The following is a 17,619-nucleotide window of genomic DNA, read 5'->3' as shown; positions in this document are numbered from 1 at the left end:
AATAAATTAGGATTAACGACAGTAATACTGCTGTGCCTGAAAATATATTCATCTGTCAAGTTTTTCCTTAAATTAAAAAGAAGCTAGACAGAAACTTTTCATAAGAACTTGGATATCATTGGCCTTTGATATAAAAATAGCCATACTGACATATCATAGATATATCATATTAAATAATTAGAAAATTGGTGGCAAGATGGAACACTTGATGAGTTTCAACATGCTGTATTCTTTTGCAGTCGAGAGTAGGAATCAATACTGTGATGTTTCAGCCTTATTACAGAGATTTTAGGAAGGAAGCAAAAGCTACATTTACTGGAATTTGGCTTGTTGGGTATTTTTGTTATCAGTATAAAGTGCATTTGCTGTTTAGATCATAGTGACATTTGTAAACTTGAAAAAATAAAAAGTGAGCATTTATAAAAAGAAAAACTGTTCCAAATAACTTATTCTTTTTTTTTCAAAAGTGAAGGATACGGTACAAGCATCATGAATCAGTTGCAAAAACAAGAACTACAAACCTTATTTTCTGTACTGGTAGTTAAACAGAGCAATATTCCAGCATTCTGGGTGGTGTTTTGTCAGCGGTAATTCATACTTGTGAAATAAAAATAAAAGATGTTACGGTGTATGATACTACAGCTCTTTGCATCAGGAAAAGGAGAGTAATATGCCAAAATCCTCTTTCTCTCAAAAGAATTGGGAAAGTTAGACAGTTAGCTTCTTTCTCTTGTAGTTCTGAAATGTTACCCTTGAAAGTTTCCTCAAGAAGCCATGGCCTAAAATGTCAAATTCATCCTATTTTCAGTTTACTAAAGATTTTTTTGTCACCTTTTCTTTTGGATAAATGTAGAATCAGAAGACTGGTAGTCAATTCCAGAAAAAGGACTTTTGTCTGGAAATGCAACTTGGGCAATATGGATACATCTGAATTAAATGGATCTATCCACAGCTTCCTGCCTAACCTGTTGGATGCTTATAGGCTACAGGCACGTAAGCTTTCACCAGTAAAGCTCGATAAGCCCGTAAAGTTTTGCTAAGTACTTGTCTGAAGATTCTTCTCTTCTAGCAGAGCTGAGCATTTTTCAGTGTCCATCTTATTTGGCATTCACAGACCTGGGGGCTGAACCTGAGACTCTCGAGGGGAGATATCCGTTTAGGTGTGTTCACACAATTATAACTTAAATCAACAGCACTGAGTTCTGCAAAAAACAGAGCGCCATGGGTTTTATCTGAAAGCTGTTTTCTGGCTTTTCCTTCTCCTCTAGGTTATTTAGCTTGCTTAAACATTTCTTCCTCCTCTGAGGTTCTTGATTTTATCAGCTTTTCTTCAATTGTTTTATAAACTCCTCTTTTACTGCAGGAAAGATGGATGGATACGGTATTGACTGAAATGCCATGGAGCTGTAACACTTTATTCAGCCATGCAGCAGGTCCAGAATTTCTTGTCTTGTCCAGAAGGCATTTACGTACTTCATCAGGCTTGTATAATCTTAATGAGAAAGAAAATCCAGTCCTTATTAAACGCTTGCCATCCTTATGCCCTGGATCCTTCTATTAAAATTTTGGGCGAAGAACAGAATGAACTGAGTCATTCTGACGGAACGGTCCATTATCTGTTGCAGTTAACCTAAGATACATCAGAACTCTCCTGAGGAAATGGACAGAGTTTTGCTGGTTTTAAAATAGGAAGGTGAGCTTTCTGTACTGAGATCCTTCATGGTTCCACCACTGTTCTTAATATCCTTTTTGAAATTTAAGTTACGTCAGATCAAAGCTCAAAATTTTAATTTCCTTCCCTCAGCTGAAAAATAAGCCTCTGCATGTTACTTTTTACCTCTTGAAAGTGAAGCTACCTTTGATTTTGCAGGAAATATGTCCCTACAACAGACTCATTAGACATTTGCCACGGAAATGAAATCACCATTCTTCCCATTTTAGCCTCTTGCCTTGCCTATCCCGCAAATTAGGGGTTCTTTGGAATTCTTATTCTGAAATGTTACAAATTCTTATTCTTAAATCTCATTCTTCAATGTCTTGGGAGTTTAAACAATTGTTACTGTGTTGTCAGGATGGTTTTAAAAATAAAGATGGCTCTTCAAGCTGTCCCCCCCAGGTATCAGAGACATTCACTTGATCATGTGTGCTCAGTCATCTGCATGTGGATTCCCTGGCTGTTGCTACTTCATGACTTAGAGGTAGAGGTGAGGTTTCTGTTGTTAGAGGCTTACCGTGTCACTGTTTGGTTGTCTTTCCATGCCATCAAAAAGCAACAGCAGCTGGATGTGAGTTCTTGAGCAGTAAGATCTTACGACTGATACAACAAGGTTATCTCACCTCTGTGGAAGGTGCCTCTGCTAGTTTGAGGATCAGAGAAAAGAGAAAATTACAGCAAAAACTACATGCTGGTAATTCCCACTTCATAGCCCTGTCTTTTCTCATCTGCCCTGCTCACCTTCTTTCAGAGGCCCATTTGCAACTATATATTCCGTCTTCCTCTCTGCTTGTTTCTTTTATTATCCTGAAGTCCTTTGTATGTGGGTTTGTAAAGGAAGGAATTCAACCGTGGCTTACAGATCCAGGAGTTTATTGACTGATCTTTTGCCTCCTTATTTTCTGGTAGAAGGAACCATCATGTTTGTCCTTGAATGTGTCTGGTGTTGGGGTAGGCTTTGAGGACTATGACAGCAGGAATTACCGGCATGTATTTTCCCTTTCATCCATCAAACAAGCGTCAAATACTTTAGCAGTCAGTACCCGGCTTGATGCTGAGAAAGCATTTCACAGAGCCCAACTGCCTTCTCCCATTTCTTTATTACATAAAAGTTAGCTTTGCTGACAACTTTATTGGCTGAGTCAAGGTGTAGTACGTCAGAGATAGGTTTGAATCCTCTACCTCCTCTGTCCATTGAGGATCTGGGATAAGGTCTCCCACTTCCTTGTTTGCTCACTACGTTTATAATTAAGGATGGTCATATTTGCCAGAAATTTCCTTAGTATTAAACAATTGTGATTAAAGTATTTGGAGTAAAATTTTGTGTCTACATGGCGGGGCATCTTTCATCTTCCTTAAAATGAACCATGCTTCCTTCACACTATCAGGTTCCACAGTCTAGATGATCCTGCCATTACTACAGGCAGTTGAAAATAATACAGAGGTTGCATGTCAACATTTCTATTTTAAAAATACATGCTGCAAGAAAATACCTGTGCCTAAAAACATTAATAGGAAACCATTTAAATGAACTTCATTATATTAAGTACTTGAACATCATGCAACATGCTGCCCAAATTCTTGATAAATGATCTTAAATGCCTATCTTTCTCATTGGCTAGATTGAAATATTAAAAGTGAATTCGGCCATTAGACACATGTATATCTTTAATGTGCTTTGGCTCATATTGCCTCCTAAAGCATTTGTCTCCATCTGTACAGCTTTTTTAGGCATTGTTTGATTCATAGAAAACTCAGAAAATGATTATAAGTTTTGAAGTAGACTTAAGACATGGGCCTTTTTGATTTATTTCATTATTATTTTGGCATTTCAGATCTGAGCTGTAGCCTGCTTGATCCTTCTGACCCAACATCAATATCATGCTGGGTCAGCATTGAGAGAGATTCAGCCTCTCATTTTTTAAATCTACTTTCATCTCTTCTTTTTTGGTTAAAGGCTCCCCATGCAGGTGTAAAGTAAGCCTTTAATTAATACCACATGGGGTGTTTTTTCCCCCAGTAACTGCTCAGTGAAGTCAGTCCTTGTATGAGTTTCTGTTTTAACTCAACTATGGGGGAAGCTTTCAATGTAAAATTAACTAGAATCTCATGTATAATTGACTTTGGCAGGAAAAAAAAGACATATAAAAGGTAAGCTGCAAGATCTTCTGGTTGCTAATTACTAGTCCTTTTTCAGTATACCAGTTTAGAAATCCTTATACTGAATTTAGCTTATAACTAAGCAAATAAATTTCCATCTCCACATGGTCTTTCTTAACAAAGTTTCTTTTTTTATGCTCTGGCAAGGTGGATTAATATACAGGATTCTTAACTTTAAGTAGTTAACTCTTAACATTTAGAGATCAGACATAAATTAATATCAACATTTAGACGAAACATTTATTCAAGAGATTGAGTACAGGTTTGGAGAATGTCAGTGTCTCTTCTTTCTTTGTGTCGTTATCTGCTCATCTTGAGAGAGCAGTTCAAATGACATTATGATGAGAGCTTTAGGGTCATGTGAGTTCAAATCTCCTGAGTTCAGGGTTAGATGAAGCTTTGGTTTCAGAAAGAAACTTCAGTCAACTGGCTGAATTTTACATAATTTTGAATTAGTAACCACTTTGTCTTCGGTAAAAATCAGAAAGAAACTTTATGGCAACTTTTGCCTCAAGGCAACGACTCACTGTACGGTGGCTCTACCAAAACAAGAACACGCACTTCATCAGGAAGTATCATTGATACTGGAAGTAAAATGGCAAAGCTGTAGCTGTGTATTTGAGGGCATCCTTACTGAAAGACTTTGCTTTTCAAATTTTCAGTTGTCCTGAATGTGCTGCCACTGTTACTTGGAGCACAAGCTGATAAGTAATTTTTGGTGTGCCTGCAAAACGTCTTTGATTCCTTCAGGACTTAGCTCACTGAATCTCATCACTTTCAGCCTGATACAGAGTCCAGGTGTGCAAAATCCATCCAGCAAATGTTAGAGCACCTAAAAAATGTTCTCATTGATGGTGATCTCTGGCAGATGTTGCTGGAAGTTGAGTCAGTATACCAACCACACCTCAAAGCCACTTTTCATTTAAATATTATTTACTGTGTTTTGAAGTGAGGTGAATTCCCTCTACACCTTCCCCCCGTGGAGTTTGAGTTAGACGATAAACTTCATACTTTGTTGCCTAATGTTTTAAAATGCTCTGGAGACATGAGGAGACAGTGAATCTTGCGTTCATCTCTTTGCTTTATGACTCTATTTCTGTGAAAGCAACTACATACAAAACATGATCTTGGGGAGTGAAAAAGGCTTTTTTTTTTTTTTTTTTTTAAAGCACTGGTGGTCAGTACGCGTTGTTTCTTTTTGTACCGCTCCCTTTGTTTGTACTGCACCCTCCCATTCTGCAAGCATGCATTTGGCGTAATGAATCTGGTGTACAACCAAATCAAAGCTATACCTGAAAAACAGAGGGGTGAGAAGAAACAGCAGTTGAAGTAGCTGATGAAATTGCACAAAGACTCCAAATCAACTACCCATCTCCGTGGGAATTTAAGAAGGCGGTCATGAATATCTGGTTTGGCACTTCATTGAAAAGAAAATACATAGCCAGTTCTCCTTCCTGATACTCAAAGCCGTTGGTCTTCCTTAACTACAAACTCCTAGAGCATCTACGTTGCTTTATAACAACAAAAATTGTCAGCCAATGTGAAAATTTCTCAAGCACAGGGACAGAAATTTTGCAAGGACTTTGACTGAAAATGCAGGAAAGAGGGTTCTGAAGGTAGACACGGAACCATGACATATTCATAGATGATAAATGTAGAATGTGTTGCAGGCCTTCTTCAACAAACTATGCACATAATTGAAGCACACATGCGGAGATATAAATTAAAAAAAAGCAATCTGTAATCTGCTCAAGCTATTTTCAAAAATTTACTGTTGGGAAGAGAGAAAGAGAAAGAAATGTTGCTTTCATTTGCAAGTTCTCAGGAGACTTCCTGTGCTATGACAACTTAGTTCTGTAGACAGAAAGAACTTTTGGCTGCCTGTGGATCTTTTCTAGCCTTAAGTATTTTATTGAACCTTACATTTCCTCATAGATGATATTCCTCTGGAGTTTGTTAAGCTTCACCTTGAAATATATTGTATTAGGACTGAATTTCTGGTATTGTATATGTATACATACATATTGTTCTTTGAGTGCTTTCAAAATTTTGCTCCTATTTTTTTTTTCTCAGGGTGCACTTTACGTAAAAACCCAAGTATTGCGTCTTGCAAGTGCTTGTTTTGTCAGGCATGGGCGATAATGTATCTCCTTTGTATTCCTGATGACTAGTAAAGCTCTATATTTTGGAGAAGATATTTCCAGCAAGTTTCTCAGGAAAATTATTTGCAGATTTGCCCACCAATATTAAGCTTTATTCATGTAGATTTCTCTACAGTCCATAAACTGTTTGAATGGCTGTCCCAGAACAAAGGCGATGCCTTTAATGTTGAGGCCTTTGATCTCTTCTGCATACTAATTATCAGCTTTGGATTTCATTGTGCTATTCCTTTTGTTCCGCTCTTGGATGTTTTCCAGTTTTTTCATTTTAATTCTTTTCCCTGGTATTCCATATTAATTTTCAGAAATTATTTTTATGTGACTAACTTTAAGTATTACATTATTGTCATGCTAACTTGTACTCTTATATTATGCCTCAATATGATATTGTAAAATCACCAGCAGCAACCCCTTTCCATTACATCATTGTTATCCTGTTATGCCCAATAAATTTTTAATGGCTCTTGAAGGTGCAGTCTTTTCTGCCAAAAAATGTTATTTCACAATTGCTTTCTTTCCATTTAGAGGTAGATTAGTTGAATGGTGGACATCCTGTTGGAGATTAATACACAAAGAGTGACCACTACCTTTCCATAAACCTTTCTCCCTAGAAAAAGGTGAAAATAAACCAGAACCAGAAAGCTTTCTTATGCTTAGCCAGTTTCTTACTCCTGATTCTTTCTGCTATGGAATCATTTACACTACAGATCCACATTTAAGAATCTTCCGATTATTTCCATGATGTGGAAGAATTGCTATAGGTGGAAAGTTTCTGACCCTGCTGCCCATAGCATTTGTGCTGCTTTTACCCAAATGAGAATTTTCACAGCGTTTAAAGGTTGGCTAAGGAGAGGAGAGCACAGAGAAGGAATACCTCTTTCAGGACAACCTTGTACCAAACAGAGAAGGTCTTACTGGCCAGGATTAAAAGAAGTCATTCCTGTGAAGAGACTAGTACTCGAATCCAGTGACCGCAGGTGTTTGGGAAATAATCTGAAAACGTAAATCTTCCAAAGGCTTGTTCATCTGATAACAGCACTTCAGTCCGTGCACCAGGAAGAATGCTCAAGAGTAAGAGGGGAAAGCAAGACGAAATAATAGGCATGTATTTTCCTCTCGACGCTGGTCTGGTCTCCCAGACTTTGACTATCCACAATGCAAGGAAGACTCTGAGGAGAGGAGATGAGGAGACAGGACTCTACATGGGCAGTAGGAAGATAAGGAGCAAGAGGAGCTTCCTGCTTGCCTTTAAAGAAAGGCACAAATTGGAGTGGAAGCACCTCTGTCCTTATTTCAGACCAGGCTTCTGCTGCTGTTACACCAGCTCCTGCTCAGAGCCGTGGACCTGCACAGCCTCGCACTTACACGCAGCTAGCAAGACTTTCCAAGGAAAGCCTCAAGAGTCACCTGAAGCCTCCTTTTCCTTATGGGCAGATCACAGCCTTTGGCTTTTCTCTTGCAGTTGAACTCCCTCAGATGAGGGTCATCTTGAACAACATTTTGTCATTGTCTCATGTCTGGCTGCAAACCTGTCACCTACCGTGTTGACAGCTTGCTGGCCTCATTAAACACATTCCAGGATTGATTTTCTTTACAATTTCTGTGCTCGGTGTTTCTTTAGTCGTGTAGGTATCATGTTAAAACAGATCGATTCCACCGTACTGCACAGGGTAAAATAACTGAGGAACAGAAAGCCCTTCTTGCATCAGTATAAGCAGTTTGGTCACATGTGTTGGCCTTTTCCCCTTAGTGCACTAATAGGAGCTGAGGTAGTGTTTCTTCAAGATAATTAAGGCGGTTTTAGTTTCTTTCTGTGTTTGTTTCCTGTTGCCTCTTCAAGCTGCAGGCTCTCTGTCAACCAGCAAGCTCCCCTCTCGCTCTCTCTGTCTCTCCCTGGAGTTATATTTGACTCTCCTTTTGAAATCTGCTCTCAGAGGCTGCGTAGTGATGGGAAAAGGTGGGAATGTTTTCCTTTTAGTTCAATAAATTTATCTTTAAATCAAGCTAAATTTAGCTTGACCTAAGAAGGTCAAGAGCCTTCTTAATTCTCACTAAAATGCAGGTTTACATGTTTGGAGGCATGCTGCTATTCCAGTTGTATCCCAGTGTGACGGTCTGCCATAAATTTGAAGGAAGACTTTTCAACTACAGTAACTTGAATGAGTGATCATGAATTTAAAATGCTCCTTTTCTGCCCTCCAGGAGGTAACGAAAGTGTAGCCTGTCCTTTTTATATCTTCCGTATTCTTCTTCTTATAGCTTCACGCTGTTTCCTACATGCTGATTTTCTTGATTCCAGGTTCTGTATTTAAAGTATTAATTTGTGATTAGCAACAGTCCTTTTAATGAGTGAATTCCAAACAGTAACAATCCACTCCCTCAACTGTTTGTCAGTTGTGGTATCCAGACTTGAATTTGGAGACGGGTGTGTACCTGTGTGTGTTCATACCTGTGTGTGTTACATATCGCGCTTCTGATGAAATTGGTGCCCTGTTACTGACTAATAGAGAATGTGAGTGAAGTGTAACCAAAGCATCTACAATCCTTTACACCTCAGCTATTTTCCCCTGAGTAGGATTGTCATAACTGTTTCCCTACACCTTTCCCTCCCTCCCCTCCCCCCCCAAAAAAGGCAGTTACTAACTGTGTATGCCTGAAAAAATTTGGAAATGAACAATAATATGAACAAGACATTACTTTTCCCTTCGCAAACCGTACCTCATGCAGCCAGCTGAGAACACTAAGAGTGTGTTGGGTAATTGGCTTTCCTGCATCCTTGTTTTTAATTGCCTGAATATACAGTCAGCTCAAGGTACATTTCTTGTGCTCTGATGAATTTTAACGTAAAGGTTTATTTCCAGATGGATAAGCACTGGAACAGCTTTTCAGCTTTCGTATAAATATAATTTAAATTAACACATTGATACCAAAACCTTGCCACCCAAGAAATTAAACATAGAATTTATTATGTAATTGTGTGGTTATTTTATCTGTGGACATCAAGATGGCTTTTGAAAAAAATGCAGCATTTCCAAGAGTTTCTTTATATTATAGCAGTAGTTTGACATTAATTCTGGAACTGTTGTAATTTAGATAAAGTTTGAGATATGTCATTTCAGGGTGAAAAACACTTACTTAAACCTTCCATAATTTTTAATTCACTCTTTACATTTATTCGTGACTTGAAAAAAAGAAGTAAATGAAGCTCATCTTTCCTGACACAGACTTTTGGATTAGAGATTTCTATATGAATGCAATATGAGGAGATTTTAAGGCATGTAATTTCTCAGCTGAAAAGGTCCCATCTACTTGCACTGTAAAAGTGAGTGCAGCACAGTTCATAGAGTGTACATGCACACTTAATTAATGTTGCTGCCAGAGTAAACATGCAGCAGTTTTGCAGTCCATGTTCATAGAAGGTGTAGAAATAAATTAGTATGTTGGATGTTGTTTGGGTTTCCACCTGCCTCTGATGTAGCTGTGACTTTGACTATGTCATTTGACTTCTATATGCAGCTATTGTCCCACTGGTAAAGAGAGGTAACAATGGTTTCCTTCAGATGGAAGTTACAAAGTTTGTAGAGCATGCAAGCTCTTGAGGAGAAAGGATTTCTATACCAGCGTTATGAAAGACAATGCAGTGGGCTCTGCTCATTGTCCAGTCCTATGTCGACCTGCAGCATGAAGTTGGCACTAAGAGCCAAGTGATTTAAACCTCACTAAATAAAGCGGTAATTTTGATACGTTTTGATTCATTCAATAGTCTTTAATTTAATTTCAGTCAAGTTTCATTGCAGCAACAGATCTCAAGTCAGAGGGATCCCTGATGCTAGAATTAGTTCCTTTCTATTCCGTATACCTGTTCAAGATTGTAGGAGGTTGTGGTGGCTTACTTTCAGATCAGAAGGTCTGATTTTAGTCAACTGTCATATAGAGGCTGCCTTTGATAACTGTGCATCTTTTCTGTATTGTTGTAAATATGTATTTGTCTCCGATATTACTGCATATGCTGTATTTCAGGAAAAGCAGAGATTTCTGACAGATGTCCTGCATGAAGTGATGTTGCTGGATGGTTTGGCCAGTTCACATCCAGTATCCCAGGAGGTGCAGCAAGCCACGGACATTGACAGGGTGTTTGACTGGATCGCCTATAAAAAGGTGAGACTAATTAAACCTATCTATATATATAGGTATGTCAGTAGCTATTACAAGTTCATGTTCCATCTGTAAAACAGATACCATTGTAAAAATACATACACCACAGTGATAGTGATTGCTAGTTGGGAATCTCTAATTTGTGTGGAATATATTTGGAATATACTGCAGTGATTTTTGCCAATTACATTCAACACGTCCAGTGTTATTAAATGTTATAAATAAACTTGGGAGGCCGTCAGAATTCAGCAAGAAGATTTAGTTTAGTTTTTTTTTTTTTACTATTTATTTTGTGTCACTGTCTGAATTGTGTTAGATGCTTTAAAAAGGAGAAGGATGTGCGTAGTCTTTGTCCTATTAAAACTCTTCAGAAAACTTGTCAAGTACTAAAGTTAAATGTGATTTTTTTCTGTTTTTTTTCTATGCATGTGAATTTTTGTTTCAGCGAGTGAAAACTCGGAAGTCACTGCTGAACAGTGAGAGTGGAGGAACTGCCTTGTGGTTTTGTGAAGGAATATATATTAAATTCAGGCAATTTCATATTGTGTTTGAATGATAGAAAGCCTTTTGGTCAGCCTTGGAACTGAACAGCTTCTGTGCAGGAGTAAGAGGGTGGCACAATTCCACTTTCTCCATCGTATGACTGGGCTTGCTGTTAGCATATGCCCAAAACCTGGTGGTTACCGTCATGCCACATGACGCTTCTCTCCTACATGGTGTGACATTTAATACTGTGCCTTAATTTCATGACCAAACGCACTTGATGTGTGACGCGGAGGCTGCTGCCTGCAGCCTTCCGCTATGAAGGCTGCACTGGATCTCTCTGCTGGTGATTGAGTAATAAGAGTCTTTTGACTGTCACCTTTGCATTTGATAATCGTTTCTTCTGCATCATTAGCTCCCCAACATCAGGCTGCACCAAGACAGCAGCAGCATAGCACTGACTTGCCTATTAAGCCTCCAGTTTATCCAGTGCTCGTTCTGGGCTCAGAAAGAGGTGTATCCTCTCTTGGTCTCGTCAGCTATTCCCAGTCAGCAGTAACTTCAGCTTGATCCTCTTCTGTGAAAGGTTCTTATGCCTTTAAGGAGGGGCAAATGAGAGTGTGTGTGTATATCTGCCCATGTAATAGGTATAGGATGTAATATGCAAACACAAAATACTTCAGAAAATATTTTAAAATGCTGGAGTTGCTCAAGAGCCCAAGTAACACTTTCAAAAAGCCCTTAGCTGGTTTGGAAAACATTACTCTGGGTCAATTAGGCTATAATAGCCAGCAGCTTTTAGCTTACTGAAGTATTCTTATTGTTTCAGAGTTTCAGTCATATGTTTACTGGTGATAGCTGAACCTCAGTAGGTTCAGACGTTTATCTCACATAAGTATCTTCATATTTCAAGCTAATTATTTTTTCTAATTAATATGATAATAGGAATATCACACAGTAAGCTGTAATACTTGACACTTATCTTTTCATCTTATGAACACTTTGCAAACATTAAGTAATTTTTGTTTACATTGGAATGATAAATAGAACAGTAGGACATATCTGTATACTGTTAGCTATTTTATGCAGGCTAATAGTATCACTCTCTTTCCTGTGTGAATTAGAGTACAATCTCTATTTTGTATCTGTCCTTTTAAAGGTTCCTGTTTTAGTGTAACAGTGGCCATGCCCAGTGGGTATGGCAGCCTCTCCACTCAGTTTCTCTGATGGCCAACTCTCCCAAACCCTAGATGACACTGAATGTGTGCATATCAGGGCCTGATCCTGTAAATTTTGAACCCAGTTACCAGATCTAGCAAACCACCTTGAGGGATGGCAATGGAAGGATTTACTTACACACTTTCGTAGGTGAGGAGATTAAAAGACCCACTCTTTCACCCATGAAATTTTTGCAATTTGTCTGTCTGCTATTCTGTGTGACCATGCGTCCTTTGGTTTTAGATGCAAGCAATATCTAATAGGAAGACTGACTTCATAGCTGCTCTTTTCACTGTTTCTGTATCTTCCTCCAGGCATGTGACACTGTTTCCTTCTGACGATAAATTAGAGCAAATTTAACATGTCGTAGATCTTACAGTTTCATTCCTATGTAACCTTGTATGCATGCATACATAGCTTGCACTTAAAATCAACTAGGGAAACAAGCTCATTTATTAGATAGCTAGAACATTTGCCTGTTCTTCTAGCTCTCCAGTGTCTCCAATATAAGTACTGCGGTGAATGGGACATCAATAAAATCCAAACTGTAAAATTATACTGAAGGCTTTTACCTGGACAGGTGTGTGCTCAAATATTTTCAGGTGCCTCAAAGCCCTCCTTACACAGTGAGCCCTCCTGGAGGGATATTGTTGCTGGTGTTTCTGGGATGGCTTTTTGGTTGTTTACTGACTATTTCTTAAATTGCTGTCAAGTATTAAGTTCTGGGGAATTTTTTGTGTTGATTCTAGTAAACTTTGGATCAGGAACATCAGTGAGGGCATTTCTACTGTCTTAAATAAAATGTTCATTTTTAAATAGTTTAGCACTACATGCAGTATCTTTTCCCTGCATTTTGGAATGGATGTTTTTTTTCCTTCCCTTGTAATACCTTCTGCTCCATGGGACCTTGGACTGTCCATGTGATCTCTTTTTTTCTCTTCATGATTTTCTGCACGGTACTGAAATGATGAAATTTTCTCCCATTTAATTTTTGCTCAGTGAAATGGCAGTCATAGAATGTCATTGTCGTTTCCCTGTCTTTGCTGTCATCAATATGGCATCAATTAGACACCACTGAAGTGCCCATCCCTGATAGACACTTAGCTGTGATTTTAAAGATATGCCTCTTTCTCTTTCTGTACACTTCAGAGATGACCATTGAAACCGTGCTATTTAAATGCCTCGGAGCTGAATATATTTTTCATTTCCACTTTCTTGTCCTTAGTGATTGCACACGTTAAGAAATCTCTTGACATAAACCCCTGAAGAGTGGTATTCAGGTAATCCCACAAGCAGAGCGAAACAGGCATCACAGCCCTCCTGCACACAATGTTTTTCCACTTAAGCTGTTGAGGGTAATGTTTTGCCTTTTTCAAAAGCATCATACTAGTCATTCTTCAGATAGAAGCATGTCATCCTCCACTAGGGCCACAAATATGTAGAGAAAATTGAGAAGTCGTGATAGTTCATTAATAAACAGTACTGGTAGATGATTCAAGGCTCTCCAGTTACATCGGAGAGCAGATATGTCTTCCTAGTGCAGCTGGAAGTGAGATAGTGTCCTCCCACGATGACGGGAAAAGTGGTTATATCCCAAGGCGGTAGGAAATATAGCCTGTTGAACACAAGAGTGGATCTGAGAATTGTTAAATCAAAGCAAAATGCGTGACAGCCTTTCCACACCAGAAATAACTGACAGCAGGAATCATAGCCCTGGAGAGCTGCATCAACAGAGGAGGAGAGAGTGCAGCAAGAATAGCATAAGAAGCAACAATCAGCAAGGAAAAGCCGGCTGTAATAAAATGGAGAAACAAGACAGCTGCATCTCAAAAGGAGCAGCCAGACCCAGAACAGCGTGAGGGAGAGAGATCCCAGACAGACCTAAAGGAGTCATAGCCCTAGATGAGTAGTCACAGCCAGATAAGAGAAGGGATGAAAGGGCACCAAGGACACTGTAGAGAGCCAGATAATATCTGAAGTCGTTTCCATCAGCCTGCTGCATGCTTTGAAGTGTGCTGGTTGAAGACTGTGGCAGCAATCAGAGCAGGCAAGACCAGTATGACGGAGTGTAACTATAAAAGTACCCCCAGTGGAATATGTCTTGCCAAGTGACAAACAGTAATCAAAACAAGGAAGAGGATGACTGGAATAAGGAAGAATATTCCTTTTTTTTCCCTCCCTGTAAGCACAATTAACCTCAGGAGTGGGATCAGTTACTGATCCTGGCTTTGTGATGCAAACAGTTCATTATTTCCTAAACTGTTGCATGTAGAATTTCCTTTTCCTTCTTAACTCTGTGCGGCTTCTTTAAAAATGCCTTTTCCTGCTTTCTGTGTCTGAGTGATGGAAGGAAGATACATCTCTAATAGTAATAAAGGGGGACCGTGCTCCCTGCCTCCCCTCAAAGGCAATGATGTTCTGCGATAGGAAATCTGTTGAACTAAAAATTTGCACAAATCAAAATGCCCAGCTTCCCTGTATGTTGCAGTAACGGTTCTGGCAAAGGAGAATTTAAGACATGGAAAGGAACGTCTTGCTCATACTTTTGAGTGTAATTCTCTTTGAAATTTTACAGCATAACATGTTCTGCAAGAACGTGGAAGAACAGGAGGGCTAACTGCAGTGACTGGAAAGGCTCTCTAAAAACTTTGTGCTTTTTACTTCTGTTCTTTGGCTACTGGGAAGGATACTGGCACTGTAATAAGAAAACAGAACAAAACAACAACAAAACCCAATCCAAAACATCTATTCTGCCCTGTAAAACCAGGATTAGTATCAGAGTGAAATCTACTCAGTTTATGAGTGTAATGAAATTGTGACAATGGGCATCTATGAAACGACCACAGAAAAGTGAGAGCAGCTCATTAACAGTGAAAGAAATACTACATACGTACTTATAAATTGTAAAATACAGTAAAACAGGTTTTATTTTAATTATTCACATAACTAAATCAGTAACATAAGATGGCATCCAGCTAGTTAAAAGTCTTAACAATACAATCCAGGTGGCTTTGCAACCCATTCCTTTACTGCAGTGTAAAGGGAGAGCTTTTTGTTCTCTCTGACTAATTTAGCTGTGAAGTCATCTGTGAATGCCATTAAGTCCTGGGCGCGCGTTTGTGTGGTGCTGGTTTCTGTTCCATGACTTGGCGAGTGCAGCAGGTCAGTGCCCAGATTGCAGCAGGTGCTTTCAGGAGCCATTTGCTCATAATGCATTGTACCAGAGGAAGTATCTTGTAATGGAAATAATTTCTTTCTGTTTAGATAAAAAGGTGGTAGGTCGTTACTGCTTCCAGTATGAAAGCCATCGAAACTCAGAGGCAGTGAAACCTTTAGGTTCAAGTTCAGAGCAGCCCCAACAGCGCTTGACTTAAAGTATGCAGGCTGTCCCATTCCAGCTGGTGGATGCTAGTGCGTAAAACTGGGCAGGTGCTTCAAGATACTTAAAATACCTCTCTTAAGGCATCTGAGCACCTTCCTGACTCAACACAAGCTGTCATTAACCTTTTACACTGTTTAGTGTATGTTAAGATAGTATTTTCTGAAGAAGAAACGTAGAAGCCACTGCATGTGGTATATAAACAGCTACACACCTACAGCACTTCAGGACTGTTACACTCCCCACACTGGGGAGAACTGTATATGGGTTTGACTGGAAATAATAAAAATGGAGCACAAAATGTTAATAAACGCATTTTATTTTAAAGAAGAGCTTGTTAGACTAGATTGCTCAGTCAAGGTACAGCAATTGGGAAGATGGAACTCGTTGTGGTAGAAGACTGTCTTCTGCCTGTTCCCTGCCGAAAGGCCGCAGCAGCAAGCAGCAGCTCCCAAGGGCTGGAGGAGGCGGTCAAAGCAGAAATGGCAACAGTGGCTCAAGAACACTGCGCCCTGCCATCATTTCTCATACGCCTTTCCCTGACAGGGGCTAGAAGGAACAGAATAGTGCATCTGTGTCTCAGATGTTTCCATGGCTTAAAACAGAGTATTGATAAAGGTGAGTGTGCGCGGAGGTACCAGCCTATGCACCAGAGTTCCTGAAATGCACTTGCCTTTTCTGCTTCTCTGGCTCTACTTTGTGACAGTTGTTTTCAGCAGAGGGCAAAGTAGAAAGTACCTTTGTAAGCCTTTACAGCTAGTTTCTGTTTATTCCCCGGAGGAGTCCGAAAAATGATGTCTGAGTAAAGGCAAGGGATGACTTTTGCTGACACACAACCTAGTTCAGATCAGTAAAACAAGAGGAATGATTTCAGGTGTTAAAGTAACTTGGAACAAGTTGTAAGAATTAGAGAGTAAACTGGAGGTAATGAAATAGAGCAAAAGGAAAAAAGCTTGATGTAAAAACATGATCAATATTTTGATCAAAATATGATCCTGCAGGACCTCTATTCAGGTGGGAGCTTTCTGGAACAACCTATGCCATGCTGTTTTGTTGTTGTTATTGTTTTTTAAAGGTATGTTTAAGTACTAGATAATTTCCGAAGCTTAAAAGAGGTATTAAAAGAGAGAAAGTAGAATGGCACGTTTAGTTATAGCTAATAGCAAATCAGTCTTAGGCAAAAGGACTGAGATCCTTACACGGTATTTAGTGAACTAAAAAAAAAAAGAAGAATATTAATTTTCATGCTTCATGGAAACAAACCTGGTCAAACAGACCTGATTTCAATCTTTGATGAGATTAAATGTGTGGTCGGTGAAGATAAATTATGTTGAGACATAGACTTGTAAAATCCTTGGTTTATTATGGCATAATACTCTAGTTAAAAAACCCCCAGTGCTATACCATATCACTACAAGACACATTGGCTGGATTAATAGATAGCTATCAGATCATACTGATCCCCAAGGTAGTCATCAATGGAGAAACATCACAAATTCAGGGTTTTATTTTACTTAGTTTGCTTTTTGACTCTCTTTGGAGCTGGTTGGTGGAACGGTGATGCATTTCCTCTTTAAAGTCAAGTAACTGTGACCATTTAAACACTTCTGTAAGTATTCATCATAAAAGGGAAAATCTTTGTCTGTTACTTCTAATGGAAAATATGTGTTTGTGGAGCCAGTTTTATTATTGCAAGAGATTTGTAATACAGTGGATTTAAGATGTGCTGGTTTATTTGCTACTTGAATTCTCATGATGGCCCATCTATGTAAATAATGTCATCAGTCTCTTGTGTTTGTCCATCCTTGAAGATTTCCTTATACAAGCAGTTAATAAAAAAGTATAATGTGCTTTTGTCCTTGTCAGTGGTGTCAGAACATGTAAGAGAGATTTTGGTGGCAAGACTAAATGAAACTACTGTTGTCAATGGTGTCCTGATAGCAGTTTGTCTAGGCCACTGATATGTTTTATTATTCAAGGAAAATGATGTCACAATATCCACCTGAAGAACATGATTAGTTATGGTCATTTACCCCTGAATTTTGTTCATTGTGTCATGTTCCTAAAATTTGCAACAGAATTTATGTCTAAGACAAACTTTTCACCAAAGCTCATCTTATCATCTGACCATTTTGGTATTATCCAGCCCTAGAACAGCTGTGTTTGTCAGAATGGAAAATGATTATGATTTCCCAGAAAAGCTCTCCTTGAATATAATGTTGCTCTTTCAGTGATGTTTTGGCATCAGATAAATGGCCTTAAAACCTATAAAAACAACATAAGATGCCTTTATGCATTTTTGATGATTTAGCACAGTACATTACAGGTTTATAGGTATATTTGCTGATTTT

At 38.8% G+C, this 17,619-nt stretch overlaps 1 protein-coding gene across 1 annotated transcript in view; it reads left to right on the top strand.

Moving 5' to 3' along the window:
• The window catches only part of TRHDE (thyrotropin releasing hormone degrading enzyme), a 226,017-nt gene that overhangs the window by 98,637 nt on the left and 109,761 nt on the right, over positions 1-17,619 (top strand). The window contains exon 6 of the mRNA XM_063322932.1: positions 10,054-10,191. Within this exon, the coding sequence (XP_063179002.1) occupies positions 10,054-10,191 (138 nt within the window). The remainder of the gene's footprint in view (positions 1-10,053; positions 10,192-17,619) is intronic.

Source organism: Chroicocephalus ridibundus, chromosome 1 (genome assembly GCF_963924245.1).
Source record: "Chroicocephalus ridibundus chromosome 1, bChrRid1.1, whole genome shotgun sequence".
NCBI lineage: Eukaryota > Metazoa > Chordata > Aves > Charadriiformes > Laridae > Chroicocephalus > Chroicocephalus ridibundus.
This window is presented reverse-complemented; position numbering and strand designations above follow the sequence as displayed.